Source organism: Lytechinus pictus, chromosome 7 (genome assembly GCF_037042905.1).
Source record: "Lytechinus pictus isolate F3 Inbred chromosome 7, Lp3.0, whole genome shotgun sequence".
In the NCBI taxonomy this organism is placed as follows: Eukaryota; Metazoa; Echinodermata; class Echinoidea; order Temnopleuroida; family Toxopneustidae; genus Lytechinus; species Lytechinus pictus.
The window spans coordinates 23651685-23672025 of record NC_087251.1 but is presented as its reverse complement, the minus strand read 5'-3'; the positions used below and the strand labels follow the sequence as shown (position 1 = coordinate 23672025).

The 20341-nt window shown below is 35.5% G+C and overlaps 1 protein-coding gene across 3 annotated transcripts; it reads left to right on the top strand.

Annotated features, from left to right (window-relative positions):
* Positions 1-440: 440 nt before the first annotated feature.
* LOC129265371 (uncharacterized) lies at positions 441-19668 on the top strand. 3 transcript variants are annotated; one of them, XM_064102257.1, is made up of 6 exons: positions 441-561; positions 8708-9040; positions 9346-9690; positions 10790-10968; positions 14933-15092; positions 17138-19668. In XM_064102257.1, exons 1-6 carry the CDS (start codon positions 516-518, stop codon positions 17149-17151), a joined length of 1077 nt encoding a protein of 358 aa, XP_063958327.1. In that variant the 5' UTR covers positions 441-515; the 3' UTR covers positions 17152-19668. The 3 variants fall into 3 exon arrangements, with proteins under 3 accessions (XP_063958327.1, XP_063958328.1, XP_063958326.1); XM_064102258.1 differs by lacking the exon at positions 441-561 and adding an exon at positions 6972-7320; XM_064102256.1 differs by lacking the exon at positions 441-561 and adding an exon at positions 7484-7874.
* The last annotated feature ends 673 nt before the right edge of the window (positions 19669-20341 follow it).

The window sequence follows — 20341 nt, the reverse complement described above, 5'->3', positions numbered from 1 at the left end:
AAACGCCCGCAATCTAACACACGTAATGCGAAACAATCGGGACATTATCATTTTGTTCATATATATATATGTATATTTTCTCAATGAACATTTTCATCTATTTAAAGCTTTGAAAATTATTAAACAATGATTCCATAGGCGAAATCTCAATGATCATTAGGAAGGTACTTTACCCATTTTCATTTTATGTCATTGTGATTATTCCATACTAAGGCAACATATTTTGGATATAAAAATACGTGAAGGATATGTTCCTCTTCTGTTTTATACTTTAACAGAAAACATTTTGTTTAACCAAATTATGATTTGTATTTCCAAGTTCCATGTAATATTTTCATTGGAAAATCTCTTAAAGGTCAAGTGCACCCCAGAAAAAATTGTTTGAATAAATAGAGAACTATGTTGATTTTTGGTACAATTTCCTATTATGCGCCGACGACTTGAATCGAGAATGTTCGATAGGAAAATTTCGCATTTCGATTGTTGTTTGCGTAATTTCCACCGCAGTACGAAGGATGACTAAGGACGGACCGAGCGAAGTATCCTGGTTGAGATTTGGAGGTAAGCGATAAAAACACTTATAAATAATTTATAATTTCTTTTTCAAATAAACTTAAACCATACGATCAAGATTAACATAATGGACAAATATTGAAAGGTTTGGCGTAGTTTAGTCCCTCACATTCGTGTGATGAATGAAAACGTCAAAATGCACTATAAAATCACATGTGTTGTGCGAGGTTAGTATACTAACCTCGCATGTTGTGTGAGTGACTCTAGCCTACACGTACACTAACATTCATTGCAATATGTGGGACTAACTAAAATTATACTGCTAAAATTTTAAGCAGATATAAGAACTGTAACTTAAGTATCCAGATCCCCATCATTTCGGCGAATAATAACATTGTCAAAGCGAAATTACCAGTTTAGAAATTACCGGTTTAGAAGTAACTCATACATACCACGATTCCCATTGAAGTTTAACTCACTCTTTCAGCATATTCACAGCTTGAGTATGATCTGAGACTGTCTACTTTTGATAACAATACATGATATGATGGCGCGGCGCGCATTGCATTATTTGGGTGTGGCTGAACTGTGGTCTTCTTGACAAAGTCTTTGATCTTTGATTTTCTATTCTTTTTTCAATTTAGTTTACCTGCACTATTACACGTATGAGTTTTTTATATCTTGGATACTCATGATCCCGTACATGATAGCAAATGATTTTATCCCTTTCAAGAAAGTTGTCAGATCCGACAACTTGTCGGACAATTAAAAGAAATGTTGATGAAACGCTCCCTTGTATGTTATCATATAAAGATTATTATTTTGATGGGACTACTTTTTTTATTTTTATTTTATTGATCCTCTCATTTTGCTCATTATTTCCAGGCTGATTCTCTATCTCTTTGGGTTTCGGTTTCCTTTTCAGCCCCACAGCTTTTATGAGGCGGTGGAACCATGCAATTCATTGTGTTTTGGGGGGGGGGGGGGTCATTTTTCTTTCTTTCAGAAACGGATTATATATCTATATATATATTTACATATAAAGAGAGCTGTAGGCCCTGTAGGCCTATACGTAATTTCTTTACCATCAGGGGCGGATCCACCTTTTGCCAATGGGGGGGGGGGGGATAATTTCCCTATATTTTCCGTATTTTCCCGGGAGTTAAATGCCGATTTGCAGTGCTTACTAAAGACTATACGGGTTTACATCTTTTTTTTTTATATTTTCGAAATTTTATTGATTTTCAAGGCTTTTTTAACATTACAAAAACAACAATCATACAGGAATTACATAATAGTATAACATTAAAAGAACAATAATCAAATAGGAATCACTGTAACAATTACCAAAAAAAACCAAAAAACAGACCTGATGTAAAAGCTAAATAATTAATCCCTGGTGGTCTGGATTGTCTCATTATCAAAATATAATTATGGATAATTAAAATAAATTCTCAATAGGGGACCATTTTCTATAGTGCGTGTTTTCTTTGTGTTTTTGTTTAGCAATTACCAATTCTATATGTCTGATTTTGCAAATGAACGCTTCAAAACCTATGAAACTTACTACTAAATTTATACATTTCTGAATATAAATGTATCTCTTCAATAAGATAATTAAGTGATTCAGTAATATTTTATGTGGTCCCTTCCAATCCTTTATGAATCCAAAATCATTCTTTTCCTAGATAGATCCTCATATCTTACAGGTAGCTAATTCAGACCAATTTTATCAACAAAAGCACGTCTTAAATCTTCAGCAACCCGCTTACATTCATAAAAAAGATGTAAAGGAGTTTCAACAGAGGTCTTGCACAATTTTGCAAAGTTCTGTCTGAACTTGCTTCATTTTGAATAGTCTCTCATTGGTGTAGAGAATATATGCAAAATTTTTAACTGGAAGACTCTCATTTCTTCTATTGTGCATTTAAATGGGAGTAGATACATTTGTGGCCATTCTTCCTCCTCTATCCCATATTTAGTGGAAAATAGGGGCTCACAGACAGGTCTATGTGTTCATTTACTCACTAAATCAACATAAATATTTCTAGTTTTTAGTTTTTGAATTTCTCCTGTCAAAAGGACGGACTGATCATGTTCATAATCTATTTTCTCCAAGAACATTTGTATAAATAATTGATTAAATGAACTTCCCCATTTCTTCCTGACTAGTGATACTATTGCCAAATATATCATGTAATAATTGCACTATGTTTCCATGTAGATCAAAAAGTTGATATAATATATATAACATACATGACATAGACCTGCCTCATGAAAGGCCTTACAGTATACCGATTTACGATTTATCATGAATAAGAATATATTGATTATTCCAAACAATTTGACTAAGTACACTTGCTTGGGTTCCTTGATCATCAACAAATTGATTATACTCCTTTGTCTTGGACCATGCTAACAGCAAGTTATGATAAAATAAGGGAATTCCAAGATAATTCAATTGGCTCACAGAATAATTACTCATAAAAATCAATTTTCCACCAAATCGTTTACAATAATGGTCAAAGAACAATTTCCCATGATGTTCTGATTCTGTATGGTATCTCTGAATCCACTTAACCAGCTGTGTCTCTATCATGCATTTTAGTTTCGGGAATTTAAGACCACCTTCGGTATAATCTGCAATCATTGTTGCCCGTGATATCTTATCTGGGCCTTTCCACATAAACTGAAACATCAACTTTTCAACCTCCTTAACAAAATCATCGGGTATTTCAATATTGGAAACTATATACATAATCTTAGACATAACAAATGTTTTCAATAGTTGAACTTTCCCTAATAAAGTTAATCCCCGATTCTTCCATCTTAAGAAAGTACATTTTATTTCATCCAGTCTCTTATCAAAGTTCAGTTTCCTGACTATTTCCTGATCATATGAGAAATAAATGCCTAAAACTCTTATGCTTTTGTCTGCCCAATGTATATCATTTGTTTTTTTCTCCATTGTGCCTATCTTTCCCAATCCATATTCCTTCCGTTTTTGTTTTATTCAAATAAAGACCTGATATGATTGAGAATTCTTCAAAAACTTTGAAAACCATCTTCATTGATTGTACATTCCTACAAAAGCAAGTTAAGTCGTCAGCATATGCTGTATACTTTATTTGTTTTCCACTAAGTTCAAAAGCCTGAATATTATCATTATTATTAAGTCTTGTAAGAACAACTTCCAAGCTCAGTATAAGCAGTAAAGGAGCCAGAGGATCACCTTGTCTAGACTCCTCTAGACACTGGAAAACGGGTTTACATCTTAGCTTTATTCACACACGTTAAAAGGTTAAAGGGAAGCGAGAGAAGTTTTGGGGTATTTTATGCACTTAATTCTGATAATTGAACATTCTGAGCAGTTTTTGTAAGCATGAGCAGGATTGGTATCAATCTGAATTAACGATTGGTGCGCGAGCCGATGCGAGCTGAAAATTTTTGATATACTAGCTGACCCAAAATGTGAAAATTCTAAGTACTCTTGCATGGCAATCATGAACAGCTAGGATGGGCATCTTACTAATTAATCGAGCGCGAAGCGCAAGCTGACATTTTTTATTAAATATTCCGACCCACAACTGGACATCCTAGGAACCTTTTTAACAATGAATAGAATGGGTATCTATCAAAACAATCGACGCGAGCGCGAAGAGCGAGCTAGAAAATTAGTATTCTCACCTTAAAAATTGGAAATTCTATAAACACTTTTGGTAATAATAAATATAATAGGTATCTTACTCAATGTTTTATGCGAGTGCGAAGTGCAAGCTGAAAATTTTTGATATTCCGACCCAAATCCGGACATTCTAATCACTTTTCTAACCATGAACAGGATCGTCATCTACCTACACAATAAATTGATGAGAGCGCGAAGAGCGAGATGAAAATGTTGATATTCTGACCTAAAATTTGGACATTCTAAGCACTTTTGGTAATATTGAACAGCATCTAACTAAACATTATTTTGATGCGAGCGCCAAACTCATATTTCACATGATTTTGGCGCCCCCCGGTCAAACATCAAATTGGCGCCCCAAAGGTCGAACATCAATAATTGGCACCCACCCCCTCCCGAGATTAAGGTCAATTTGATACCCCTTCATTTCAGGTCAATTTGGTACCCGGTCGAATATTGAATTGGCACCCTAAGGTCAAACATGAATTGGCGCCCCAGGTCAACACCAAATTGGCGACCCCCGCTCTTTTACTACCCTTTCCCTCTCTCTCTATCTTCCCCCTCTTCTCTCCTTTTCCCTTTCTCCCTCTTTTTTTTTCTTTTCCTTTTCTTTTCCGTTTCTCTTCTTTTCCCCCTTTCGTCTACCCAGTGGGCCCTGAAAGCCCCCCCCCCCCCTCGAATACGCGCATGGAGGTGATCACTTGAAAAAAGAAATGTAGTGTATTTATGTATTACCCGAAAATGATAGAAATATATATGGGCGGCGGTCCCGGGGGAAGAGTGATGTGTCCCCTTTCAAAATTTCGAATTTGGTCAAGCAGCGTAGCTGAGGGTTAACGTCTAGTTCCATAGGCGGATCCATTGGGACCCGGGCCTCCCTATTGGCGGAGCAAACACAAAGAAAAGATGGGAAAGAAAAAAGAAGGGAAAAGAGAGGAGAAAAAAGGAAGAAAAAAAAAAAGAAGGAAGATGAGTGAATAAAATAAGGTGAGGGGAAAAATTAGGAAATATAAAAAAATATTTCATGTCACTATATAAAATTTTCGCTCGTGCTTCGCGCTCGTATTGCATGTTCAACGTGTTACATATCTTGCTCAATAAATAGGCTGATATGGAGCTTAAAATATCAAGTTTTGAAGTCAATATACAAAACATATTTCAGCTCGGACATCGAGCTTTCAATATTTTGTTGGATTTACAAATTGGATTTCAAAATCGGCTCTGTAAAATATCAATTATTGTCTAGGTATCAACATTTACAGCTCGCGCCGTTTGATTTGTCAAGTACCTATTCTCCTTGTGCATTCCACAAAGTTCTTAAAATATCCCTTTTCGGGGTTGATTGTCAATACCTATCAGCTAGCGCTGCGCGCTCACATTTTAATTGGTGAGTATAATGTATACCTCTATTTCATAACAAACTACTTAAAACCCCCTTTTTGACAATTTATTAAAAAAATTGGGCTCGCGATTTGCCTTCGCATTATTGTTAAAAATATATATCAGCCCATGCATCCTATTAATAATTACAAAAGTTTTTAAAATGTCCAGTTTTCAGGTTTCAGGGAAATTCATCCTGAAGAAAATATTGCTGTAAAAAAAAAAAGGCGAAGGTTTAAGGAAAATCCATTAAAGATTAAGGAAGTTATTAGAATTTTTTAAGTTTTGGATTTGTGACGTCACAAACGAGCATCTGCCCCATATGTTATGCAAATATAAAATGCATAAATTTCAATTTTCTAATGGTTCGTGATGACTTATTTTTGTTTTCTTTTTAGGAACTGGTGTAAAATGAGTGTCTATTAATATACTGAAGGTTCAGTAACCACTTTCGATTTTCTGAGAAAATGACATTTATTTGATTTTTTACCATTCAATATGTAGGAAAGCTGTTTGCATATCCCAAATTAAATAATTAAAATTCTAATAACTTTTTAATTGTTTGATGGATTTTTCTCAAACCTTCGGCAATATTTTTTTATTTTTAAATGTTATTTTTACTATATATTTTTTGTTAGGGTGAACTTCCCCTTTAATGTCCACAAATTCCGCGCTCTCTAGGTTTATTACGTTAACAAATAAGATAAAGATTAAAGACAATTTAATGAATTCCTAATAATTAAATGGTAAAAACTCATAAACTGTCCTTGTTACTTGCATTCCCCGGGAAACAAACTACGTACTTAATAGCCGAGTGAGCATTATCACTCTTGATATACAGTACACACTTAAAATGTATTTATTATTTTTTTTTTTCATTTTGCCTCCGACGAAGATTCTGCTAGGATCGAAAGCTTAGGCCCCTTTTGACTTTCTAACTTAAAATGTTGGGCATATTGTCCACTGTGTTCGGTAATGTGTGTTGGTAATATATAGTGGGCAATTATTATCAAATTGAGCAAATTTATTACCCAATTTGGACAGATTTTAACAACAGTGTGGACAATATGTTGCCCAGTGATGGTTGAAAATTGGGATTTTATTGCCCAACATTTTAAGAGTGTATTATTACTATTATTATCTTTATTATTTAGAATGAAGTAATCATGTCTGATCAATGTGCCAACTGGGACGTCAGAATGAGAAAAGTGGATTGGGAGAGACCGAGAGAGACAGATATTTTAAACCTCATTTTGTATGACAACAGAGTTGAGCAAGGGAGTTGCTGCTAAGACATCCACCTGAACCAACTCTATTATGATAGCACCTACTCTTAAACGCACTTGCGGCTGCATGAAATATGACCCTTGCTTTGATTGCTCTATGAGCAAACAACGACGATGGTTGAGTGGGTTTCCATGTGAACTTGAGTCACTGAATTGAACAGTAATACTTTGTAGACTTGGGGAAAACCCAAACGCAGGTTGAATAAAGAATTGCTAAAGAGGTAATCGTAATGGTGGCTCGTGTACAAAAGAGCCTCTTGTTGTGAAATATTAATATTCACGAATGATTGCAGCGCCAAAAATAAATAGAATTTCCTGCATGTACATGCACGCTGACGGTATACAAGGAACGTATGGGGGATACGCTCATCCTATATAGTATTTTGTTGTAATTTTATAACAGACGCTGACCTGAAAGGACAGCCGATCATTTCAAAGGAACATTGATATTAACCGGTGAGTAAAATAATGGCACGATGTGTGTACTTTGGTTGATCGTCATGAGTAATTATTAAGGGGCTTCGATTTTGCTTCCAACGGTTCCCGCCAATTGAACCTTATAATCATAATTAATGAGAAAGACCATGATCGACCTATTTGCATAAAAGATGATATGAATAGATATGCCTATACGAGCCTCAAATGCTAGACGTGAATACGCTGATCAGTAAAAGTCAAGAATAAGATAATTCAGTTTTTCACAAACGTTCAATATGATCTGACTAGTATTATAGGCCTTATATGTGCATTTTCATCTCATCTTATCACGTGATCTCGTTCATGCTCTCATGTCTCTAGTCTCTAGCATCTCAGCAATATCGTCTTGTACACAAATCTCTGGACATGAGTAATATTACGTGCCTGTGGGTATAGGATTCTCGATGAGAGTGGCGCCATTTTGTGATGGGCGTGCATGCACACAGTCGGCCGACAGAACATTCATCTGACAAGTGGTTTTCACGTGAAGTATCTAAGCATACCTCGGGTCTCACACCAAGATCCCTTTATCGGTGGGCATAATTTGTTCTTGATTATTTTATTGCGAATTCTATAATTGTCATTTACAATTCCTCACAACCTCACAGTGCATAAGAAAAGCATCTGGTTTACACTTACAGAAAGGGGCATAATTATAAAGCTACACTTGTCCTTTGGATATTGTTTGCTTGTCGATTTTTTTCTGGTATGACGCATGGTTGTATGTACAGTATAGTAATCGGTATGCCTATTTTACTTAAATCAGCTTCAAAATGTTGATGAAAACAGTTCCCTCAAACCGAGAGCTCAGAACCCAAACCTTCCTCTCACCCCTCTCTCAAGCGCCCCCCCCCGTGTTTCTCCGTCCAATATAGCTGCTCTTCCTACCCTTTTCTCACTAGTCATATTCAACCCCCCTCCGCATAAGTGCTCTTTTACACCTTAATCACCTCCCGAGTGCATGCACCGTCTTTTGTTTTCTCCATGAAAAAAAAAGGCCTTTGACACTCGAGATCGACCTATCCCTACATTTATTGCAGAAACCTATTTCCGTTTTGTCTTTAGGCTTATACTGATTCACATTCGAATTCGATCTGAATCCTCAAAGTGTGATAGAGATAAAGTCGATTGAGTGCCAAGTGGACCTATTGATTAAAACTTTGCTGTGAAGACTGTAGCTTTATAATACATCAATGTAGAAATTCGGTGATCCTTTTGAGGGAAGAAACAACACCTGAATAACATCCCCGGCAACACTACACATGTAATTAGCAAAGTGGCTGGGAATTGGTTTAGACTATCGAGCATAATGTTTTGACCATGTCCAGTCTATATCTCTGCAATGTGATTTCTATTCGAAATGTAGGCTTCTATGTAGACTTACTGCACTTCAGAGTACATGAAATGCCAGCCAAGCCATCACCCGAAGACACCAAACTAATGTTCGATGTGGCCAAGAGGATAGAAGCTACCAACGATGGGCTCAGTGACTTCAGGAACGTTTGCCGCGATCAGAAACACATTAGGGCTTTTGACTACCAAAAGAAAAGGGCATTCGACATCATCCAAGAGCTCAAGAGGAAGATGATAGTACAACCGGGCAAGTTTGACAAGTTTGTGGAGATACTTGAAATCATCGGAAGGGCAGATGTCATCAAGATGCTTCCAGGTTATGAAGACTATGAATCAATGAAAGGAGGTATGTTGATGTTATTGCTGTAGGTCTACTTTCCCCATTGCAATGAAAACGGCGCTCTCTACATTGTATGTAGATTTTATCAATATCCAGTGGGCCGAAATACTTAAAATGATTTGATCGGAACCTCTTGATTTAAAAGTATACACTGGACCACTAAACTCGACCAAATTATTAGGTTTTTATGTATACTTTAATAAGTTCTGTTTGATGAAATGTTTGATACAAAGGCATACTCGAGTCGAACCCGAGATGAACAACTGTGCATTATCCAATCCTACCATGTTTTTTTTCTTCTGAATTTGTAGTGAATAATAATCAAGTTAATAAGGACACCATGATGTCTACACCGCGGAGGAATGAAACCAGCTTAGACGGCTCTTTACCATCTTCCGATTCTCCAAGTGATACAGGTAGGGTGACGGATATAGAACTCTTAAACCTCTCGGATAACATCTCACCAGATTGTGTTCGTCGCCTTGGTATATTCCTTGGTATACCTCTTCCAAAGATTGAAACGATAATGGAACATGGAGAAACTCTTGATTTGCTATTCCATTGGAGAAAAGATGTACCAGAACGAGAACAACGGCAAAAACTTCACCAAGCATTGAAAGAGGCACATCTGGTGAATGCCTTTGTACATGGTTTAGGTGAGTTTATCCTGGTGGACTGAATGATTATCTTTTAGGGGCCAGTACTCCCCTCATGTTATCAAAATTGTATGTTTTTATAGTAATCCTTTTTTTTTTACATCATGGAGTTATATTCAATTTCTGGTCGATTTAATGAAGTAATGTACATGCCATAATTTCCGGTGTCATGATAATGCAACAACAACAACCCAAAAAAAAATGTGGACCTTTTTTTTCGCTTGCTTTGCTTGACACCTGATCTTCGAGTTAATTGCCAGTGGGGCTTCCCGATTCAGCAATGAAATCTCTCTGTCTACTCTCCTTTGATATTGCATCGTATCCAAACTAAGCACCCACTTAATTATTGTTATGTTCGGACTTATTTTGATACAGCCTCGATCAACAAAATGATACATCTGATCATACTTATTCATGACTGAGGGGGTGTTTATTTTGACCAGAGTTTTGTACACTTTTTCTGTAATACTAACTTCTTAAATATCCTTCTGGCATGGTCTTCATTCAAAGTTTAGAATACAACGGTGGTACTTAGTGAGTGTGTGAAAAATTTTATATTCCAGCTGAGTCTGAAAAGCGGACAATTTTAGCACGATTTTAAATAAAGAATGAGTTGTGTATGTCAATCTCGCTTGCCGATTTCTGAGTAACATTACTATCTTATTTTATTTGTGCACATCCGGAATTATTGGGGGGGGGGGGCAAAACGTTATGTTTGCCCTCCAATATTTTCATTGGAGGGGCGATTGCCCCCCTGCCCCCCAATGATCGACGCCTCTGGCGGATGGTATATTCGTTTTATCAGTATATAATTATCTCAAGGTTGTTCGTGCCACGCGGGCGCCACTACAAAGGGGGAGGGGGCAAGAGCAATAAAATAGTTACTGTCGTTATATTTGGAAGGGACATGATCTGCACATTTGCCCCCGCCATCATGATGTGATTTTGGGGTGCAATGAAAAGGAGAGCACTTTCTTCAAGGTCCCAGCTGCCATTTTTTCTCAGATACGTCATTGTTTTTCATCTTTTGTTGCGCCTTCATATTGTAAATATTGGGTACCTAATGTACTTGATTTTTCTTTAAAATTATACCTTAAAGGAGACGGAAACAATTCATCACCTGAAGATAAAAGTCCTCTCAGCAGATCTTCCATTATTTCAGACAAGATTCTCAGTGGGTTAGCTGGGAGAATGGGTGAAAGATGGTCCCACTTCGGCATTCAACATCTAGGCATGTCAAAGAATGACATTGATCGTTTTAAAAACAGAAGATCATGCGTAAGTACTTTACAGGGTACGACAGGCTGCGACAGGCTGAAAATTATATAATTTTAATAATTGGTTTAAACAAGCAAAAGAACTTAATATTTCATCCAAATCGGGTGAAGAATAAAGAATTTATGGAATTTTCAAATTTGTTATTATCAGTATCACCAGCATTATAATCATTACACGATTAAAGGACCAATTATTTCGGTGTATATGTATATATATACAGTGCGTATAAAAAAAAAAACGGGACAGATTTGAAAAGTCTATAAAATTTTTGTTTCAAATTATGATCTCTATATTTTGGTGTCAATAGGTGCTCTGAAGTATTATCCTTCAAATGCCATTAAAATAATTTAGTTTCGTTCATGCTTGAGCGAACACGGAATGTTTTTGTCTGGGGTTAAAAAGGAGGCTTGCGCCAAAATGGCATAAAATAATAAATATGATGGTTGGACCTCTTGCTAATCAGCAGACTTCCTCTTAACCTTTATATTATCTTCGCCATAATTTTCGAATTATGCGGTCAAAATTCATTTCCAAATCGAATTATTTGCTTGAATTGTTCTGTTGTTCCTTTTTGATATGTTCTCTTTTAGCTTTTAATATTCCTTCTTTAGGCAAGAACAAATTTTTTAAAAACGAAGTATGGGAGAGCGTGTTTTTTTCTTCAAATCCTTTGATTGTGTCATTTGAAGGTTATGATTCCTTTGAACAGTGGCATACTGATTGATGGGGGCTTGGGGTGCTCCCCCCTAAAAAGAAATCATGACCAAGAAAATAAAAGTGGAAAGGAAAATAACAGAAAACATAGAAAGTGAAATATGATATCAATTTCTGAATAATATGTCAAAATCACAAAAATTTTATATTTTAATAAAAAAGTTGAAATTTTTGCTTGATGGCTTCACAACTTTTTAATACATTTTACCCGATCTGCCATATCTTGCTCCTTCAAAATTGACTCAATACATCATTGCCGTTGAAAGACATGGATCCTTTCCTGATTGTCCTGTCAAGCACATAAACTTGGTGAAGAATTCAATAACCCCTTGAAAATAGGATTCATGTCTTTTATATATAGGTACCAGAACATAATTTGTTTCACATAATAACAGGATTTGAATAATTACAAATTCTCCCAATTAATAATGCAAATCTTCTTACTTGGGTTGACAAAAAGTCTTCTTTTCTTACTTTTGAAGGAAAATTCAAAGATAAAAGAAGTTTAAATGAAAAACAAAATAATTCAGGTAAATAAATAGATTTGTAAACGAAATTTGACAGCATAATTTGAAAATCACGGCAAAGACAATGAAAATATTAAGAGGAAGTCTGCTGATTAGCCAAAAGTCTAATCATCAAATTTCTCATTTCTGCCATTTTGGCGCAAGCCTCTTTTTGAACCCCCGACAAAAACGTCCCATGTTCGCTCAAGCATGAACAAATTTTTTTTTTAAATTGCATTTCAAAGATAACACCTCAGAGCATCTATCAACATCAAAATATAGATGTAATAATTTGAAGAAAAAAAAATATATACTTTTCAAAACTGTCCCGTTTTTTTGATACGCACTGTATATACACTGTTGGTCATAAAGGTGGAATATTTTTTTTCACCAAATTTTCTCAGCTTAATTATTACAACATGATTTGAATATGGCATTTATGGTGCATGATAACCACTTTACTTTATAATTCTGCCTTTTACACACGTTTGACAGTGATATTTTACAAGTTTATGTCCTAAGCGATGGATGTCATGAGCATAGAACAACACTGACGACAATATACAGTAAATTAAAGGATCATGAGATATTTATTTTCAATCTCTCTCAGTTTTCCAGATGACTTTTTTGGGGGATTTCATGGACAAATTTGCATCAAACTTGAGTCATTGTTCTTACTCAGTCACTAGTATCGGGTATGTCCACCCCTGGCACGAACCAGCGCATGCAGACGTCGTTACATGCTGTCCACTAGCTTGTTGATGACGTCAACAGGCATAGCGTCCCATTCTTCCCTCAGAGCATCTGCCAACTCCTGCAGATTTTGAGGAATGACCTCTCTGTCGTTGATGGCTCGGCCTAGGGCATCCCATGCATGCTCTATGGGGTTCATATCCGGCGAACAAGCTGGCCATGGCAACTGTACGACGCCCTCTGCCTCCAGGAATTCCTTTATACTGCAGCGGCCCTTTGCGGTCTAGCGTTGTCATCCTGCAGTCGGAAATTGTTCACATACACTCGTCTTGCATATGGAAGACAGTGGAACTCCAAGATATCCCTGTAGGCGGCGGCGTTGACGTTTCCGTCCGGAACCACCATTGGCGTTTTCCCTCCATAATGGATGCCGGCCCATATCATCACTGAGCCGCCTCCGACTTGAGTCGTCTCGTGGATACATTCATCACAAAGGTTTTCCCCGGCTAATCGACGAACTCGTTGTCTCCCATCCTTTCGGTCAAGGATGAACCGGCTCTCGTCCGTGAAGACCACATGTTGCCAATGTCCTGGATGAAGCCTTCTGTGCTCCCTAGCCAAAAGAAGACGAGCTACTCTGAGGTGAACAGACAGGCGTGAACATTTGGTCAACCGTCGTGCTCGGTAACCATGTTGGAGCAATCTGCGATTAACGGTTGACCGGGAAACGTTGATCCCATGATATCTCCTCCACAAGCGACGGAGACGGCTCGTGGGCAATTTCCGGTTTCTGCGGCTGAAATTCAACAGTTGGCGATCATCTCTTCTTGTGGTCAATCTGGGACGTCCTGGAGATTTCCGTGGCCGCACATTCCCCGCCTCACGTTGACGTTTCAGGATCTTAGAGACTGCACTCTGTGATATCCCTAGGACTTCTGCGGTATCAGTCTGCTTGTAGCCCTCCTGTCGCAGTGCTACCACTCTCTCGCTTGTTGCTGTTGCCGTTGGACCAGGCATAGTCCAGGGAACGTCTCTACCGATTTTTATTTCAAACGGTACAAGGAACTCGAAAAAAATGCAACCTTCTTATACACAGTGCTAAATCAGGGAAAGGGACAGAATATCATATGCATAGGCTTTTATAGTCTACAACAAAATAATTTATTACGTAATCCAAATTTCTCATGTTATAATGTCACCTGTGTAATGGGGAAACATTATGTAATCACTCAATTACCATTTTGTCTACGCGTAGCCTTTCAAATACCAACAAAACTGTCGATTTTTATTCAAAAATATTTTATTCCACATTTATGACCAACAGTGTATATATATACACAGTTGAGGCCAAAAGTTTACATACACCCATGGAATTCAGTGAAATTTGTTCGCTTGCCAAAAATCGTAAAATTCACTATATCTTCAGAAATATAAATACTACAAACACAAATTTGGTATCAAATGAAAGAGCGTATTAAGCACTTTCACATGATTGGGATGCCATTGAGATTAAAGTATATTTCAGGTGGAATTTTCTTTGAAGAAAAAAAGTAATATTCGTGCCAAATGTATTCCATTGTTTATTTCAAACATCGTTTCATATAAATATATAAATGTCAAATCTATGATTTAAATAACATTTTCTATCATGATACGTCACCACTGAACAAAAAAGGTGTAATCTGAAAGGTTTGTGTTGAGAAGTAACTAGCACAAATATGAAATATTTTTGTCAAGTTTTTATTTTTTATTTTTCTAAAATATAAAGATTTTAGGGAAAAAATGACACCTAAATATTTTCCAGCTTCTGATGACAAAGCAATGTGATGAAGGGGCATTAAATACTCATTTGTTTGATATCAAATTCGTCATGATAGCACAAGTATTTTTTAAGATACAGTAAATTTTATGATGTTTGGCCAGTGTCAACTTTTCTTTCAATTTCCAGGGTGTATGTAAACTTCTGACCTCAACTCTATACTGTGGGTGATCACAGTGATCTTCATCCGAACATTTCATATTTCATTTTTTTTTTCAAATTAAATATACAGATGGATGACGAAATATTCGCCATGTTACATGAGTGGCGTCAACGTAATGGTAAAGATGCAACGATCGGGAAACTACTAGATTTAATGAAATCGAGTCCTTACTGCTCACCGGACACCAGTGACTTTATTCTAGAACAACTACCGATCGATGTACCCGGGGGTATGTAGTTCTTTTTTCTGTTGCAGATCGAGGTATTTATTCACGATATCATTGATTTTAAATATAATCAGTAAAAGTTCAAAGTTCAATTTAAAAATGTAATGTAAAAAAATCACACTTTTTCCAAATAATGCCCAAATTTGATTTGTTACGTCTACAAAAACTTTCCAAATAAACAATCATAGTAAGCTTGATATCTACCAATAAAGACTTTGCATTATATTAAAGATTAAACATATATCAGAAATGGAGATTTACAAATCATACCTCACATTGTAAAAACGCTGTTTAAGGTTTTAAGTGCGTTGTTTAAGCCCGTCAGTCTAACAACTACTGTTTAAACTTTTTAAACAAGTTGTTTAAAAAGATTAAACAATTACTAACAAATTTAAACAACTCGTTGTTATAGAGTGACAGGCTTAAACAACGTGCTATATTTTGTTACTATGTACAATTTAACATCATTCCATCTATATAGAATAATAATCTTGAAATACCAATTTCTTTCTTCCAAAATGATCGAACATGTTTACAATGGAGTATGAAATGAAAAGAGGTAAACTTCCTGAAACATTTAAAACACGCCACTTATATGGATGTTTAGATCTATCTTTAGAGGGTAAAATCTCGTTCAAAAATTTTAGACTAAAATTTCTAATCCTATTATCAACAATGGTATGCATCTTAAAAATTAAATTCTTATTAAAGGAAACTGACAATGAAAAAAAAAACAATTAGAACAAAACTATTTGTATCTTTTTGGTCATAATGCTGTGTAAATATTGCATGCCGTCATAATCTACAGTGCGTATAAAAAAAATGTTTACACTTAGAAAAAAATCCTGTAAAAATATACATTTGTAATATCCTGAAGATTTTCCACATTTTAACATTGGTACAAATACATTTAAGCAAATGACGATATAACTGTCGAAATATATTTCCGCTTGAGTGAGCACCACTTACTTTTGAAAAGTTAGTGAAAAATGATTTGCGCAGAACTTTGAAATAGTTATGCGAATAAAAGTAGACCTTAATCATGAAGAAAACATGGAATTTAGCTAGTAAAATTGATTTGAAGATATATTTTACCTTTTTGACATGTTTTCTTACCCCCAAAAAACTTCGAAGAGTGCATTGCGCCCCACCCCACTCCCGCACACTCCTATAGGCCATCGTGACGATATTTGCTTTACACTGAGCTGTGATTTACATGAAATGGCTTAGGCTTGATTTTCATTTTTTAATCATAATTGTCAAGCTTGGGAAAAGTGTGGAGAAACAAGTAATAAAATGTAAACCCACTTTAAATGATAAAAACTTAGTGAAAAAATGCTGGAGATTTCTGATATAAACTTTTGTTTAGATTCAGTTATGTCCTCAGATCCAGCTGGTACAAAAAGGGTAAAGGTTGTGCTTACTAAGTGTTGAAATTTGAATTAGGGTTGCAAAATTGTTACAAAATGCTTAAATGTATCCGTTTTATTTTAATTGACTAAAAGTGCAAGGGAAATGTATGAGAAACGTTTCGCAGGGTAAGTTTGATTTCGCCCTTTCCCCTTGACACAGCGTGAAAACGAGCATTTCTGCGCAAACAGATTTCTGCGAGCTTTACAAAAATGGACAGTGCTCGCTCAAGTGTAACATTCTGTCAAAACTTTTACTTTCATTGGATAGATGAGACCCAAGCCCAATATGTTCTATATTTTGTAATTCCCAGGGATTTTTCAAAGTGTAAACTTTTTTTTCATACGCACTGTCGACATTTTCAAGTGCTTTTTTTTTTCAAATAATAATAGCATCATATTATTGTCATATTAGAATAGCGATTGAGCAATTAGAACATTGACATGTCAACCATCTCTGGTCAGGGAATTTCATCGCATTTAAAATAAAAGTTTTCTTTAGCTTATATTGGGCTGAGATGTAAAATAGACAACTGGACAAAATCTGTTCTGATCTGATTTCCCTCGTTGAAGAAAAGTCGATGAACAAAGAGGGGAAAAAATCAAAAACTAAAATGTTTTATTCTTGATATCTAATAGATCTTCCTCAGTGAGGATTGCAAAGGACAGCGACCTACAATGTTGGACCGACTAGAGACAAATACCATGGTGATCAGTGAATGTTCAACAATTCCAGGATGATTGCTTGTGAAACCTTATATCTGAACGTGACAGTTACTATTATTATTCATTTTTTAATTATTAATTTGTTTTCAAATGTGCTGTATTTAATTGCAAAGTGAAACCAACATTTCATTTGCGATCAAATATATTTTGGAGCCTGAAATCGTCCAGTTCATTCATCGGAAATCCACATTCGGCATGTTATATATTATTTTGCGTGTATTCAATTTCATTTTCATTGAGAAATACCACGCATTATGCGAACATTGGAACGGGAACTGTTTAGCTCATTCTCATTCTTTGTACAATCTTGCCACTTATGATATTGAAATATGTATTTCATGTATTAATTTATTTTCTATTTCTATACAATTATTTTTGAAGGTGGATTTGTATTCATTATTCAGATATATAATGAAGTTATTTAGTTGAATGTGTGATTCATTGAAGTTCAACACCGCGGTGAGAAGATAAAGTTTAGACCTGGCTAATAAACTTGTCAATATTTAGTAAATTATAAGAGCATGGGTGGCGATCTAAGGAGGGGGGGGGGGGAGATGGGTCTCGAATTTAGAATTTCGTACAGCAATCTATGCTTGGAGATGTTTGTGTCGCACATGCACCGATCACCATCCCCGACCCCCCCCCCCCGAAATCGCCGCGAGTGTTTTGTTCTGAGCAAGTTTGAGATAATTTTTGTGAATTATTATATTTAAAAAAATCATGCAAAGAAGTCGTTGCAAAAATCAACTGACGCATCTGTCGTGAATTGTGACAACACAATATTGTTGTAGTCACCCACCAATATATGCTTAAAGGTCAAGTCCACCCCAGAAAAATGTTGATTTGAATAAATAGAGAAAAATCAAACTAGTATAACGCTTAAAATTTCATCAAAATCGGATGTAAAATAAGAAAGTTAAGACATTTTAAAGCTTTGCTTATTTATTGATATAATATAATATATAGGGTATTTATATTGCGCACATATCCACCTTATTAGGTGCTCAAGGCGCGCTCCTATATTACCCGGCTAAGCTAGGCGTTCATAGCGCACACAGTTTTTTAAGGAATTACTTCCTAGCGGTAACCATTTACCTCACCTGAGTTGAGTGCAGCACAGTGTGGATCAGTTTCTTGCTGAAGGAAATTGCGCCATTGCTGGGATTCGAATCCACGACCCTCTCTTTTTATTGAAATCAAATTTTTGTTGGGGTGGACTTGTCCTTTAACAAAACAAAGTGTCTAGTGGTTTTGAAAACTTTTATATTAATCGAGTGTCGTGTACAGCTATATCCATGACTATTCTCGAGTGCCCCATTTTCGTTTGAAATGTGACTGTGCGATCTATATTTTAACTTTGTATATACATTTCTTTAAAAAATAACAAATCAAAATGTAAATCTTTGACTTCTACATTTCAATGTCATTTTAATAATTCAATATAATGATGCCAAAAATGTAGGTCTGTATTAAAGTATTGTTAAACGTCCCAATCTATAAACTCGATCTACGTACATATTTGACATATCTTTTTATTCTAATTGAGCTATATTGATCGATTTGGTAAAGGTAAATCATAGTGATGAATTTTTTTAAGTGTATCAATCAGTCTGTATTGTTTTTTTGTTCCGTAGATCTCAGAATGATAAATGATAAATTTGATCGAAAAGTCACAACGTGCGTTTATATGAACGAAATAAACTTGCGTTTTATCATCTTCAAGAAAATTGTGAATGCACTATCTCGCCAAAATATATTGGCACCCCGATGAGGTTTTGTGAATAAAAAGCTAAAACGAGTGGGGTTAAGAACTTGAGAGACAATCATTTTACCGGCAATAAAAGATGTTTCTCAAGCTCTTATTCAATTCAGGATTTGCTGACGGCCAGATAGTTTCGTATTTGAAATTTTCATTGCAAAGACAGAGGGGGAGAAAACTTGACCTACATACATCATTATAGTCCACCATGAAGTACTTTACATGTGTTAAATTAATGGTGTTAGTACATGTTCTCTTGTTAAATGGACATTAATTGATGCTCTATTCGAATTCCTTTTGGTACATAACACTATTGATTTCACAGTTTATATGTATAGCCATATGTAATTATTATAATAAATTTATGCTTAATACACATTACATACATTATCATTCCATTCCACCTAAATATGGATGTGTAAGGTAGTGATTTGTCTCCGTTGATTTGGACAATGAAATTATTTGCATGACTCCGAAATCCGTCAATAAATATAAAGTAAGCCGTCATTAGTCCATGCAGGTTGTATGTGTTTATTCACAAATGAAATCATTAAATGTTATTCAATGTTCTGAAACTATTCTTACAGAGTACTAAAATAAAATATATACAGTACCAAACTAAACTGCCTTCTGTTGTTTTTAATTAAAATCTTTTAAACGACCTAATAAAGTCTCAAGCACAAGAGAGATTGTGATATTTGTATATAACCCTTTTAACAGAGAAGGGTGAATGAGAGTAAAGCAAGGGGAATAAATTACATTCGACTGAGATGGTGGAAGAGAAAGTGTGTGTGTGTGAGAGAGGGGGGGGGGGGAGAAATTGGGGAAATCATTGTTATGAAGCCTACAATACTATTGATAGAACCTCAAACACCTGCAATACTAACAAGAAATGTACTGTATTAATGATATGTTAGGAAGTTGACTTTTATCAGGAAGAATAAGGACAGACAAACATAATTATTATATCAAAATACAAGGTGAATAAAACAAATGTAGAGAGACAAATTTTCGCCCATAGGGCTTCAATTTGTCTCTCTACGGTTGTTTTGTTTTATTCACCTTGTATTTTGCTTTATACTACCACAATCGACGCAATTTCTCACATTTATGAATATGTATGAATATTTACATTTACATACACTTTCCTTTTTGTTATGTTTATGCATGAAATCATATCTATTTCAAAGTTTCATACATGCAAGATATGTGTCCTTTAAAATAAGTTGCATCAATGAAAATCCAATGCATTAAATCAGTAGTCAATCCAATAATTTTCTATCGGAGGAAAAAAAAAAAAACTTAATTTCATGTAATAAAATACAAAGAGGGGATAGGACTTCATCAGTTTGCTCATT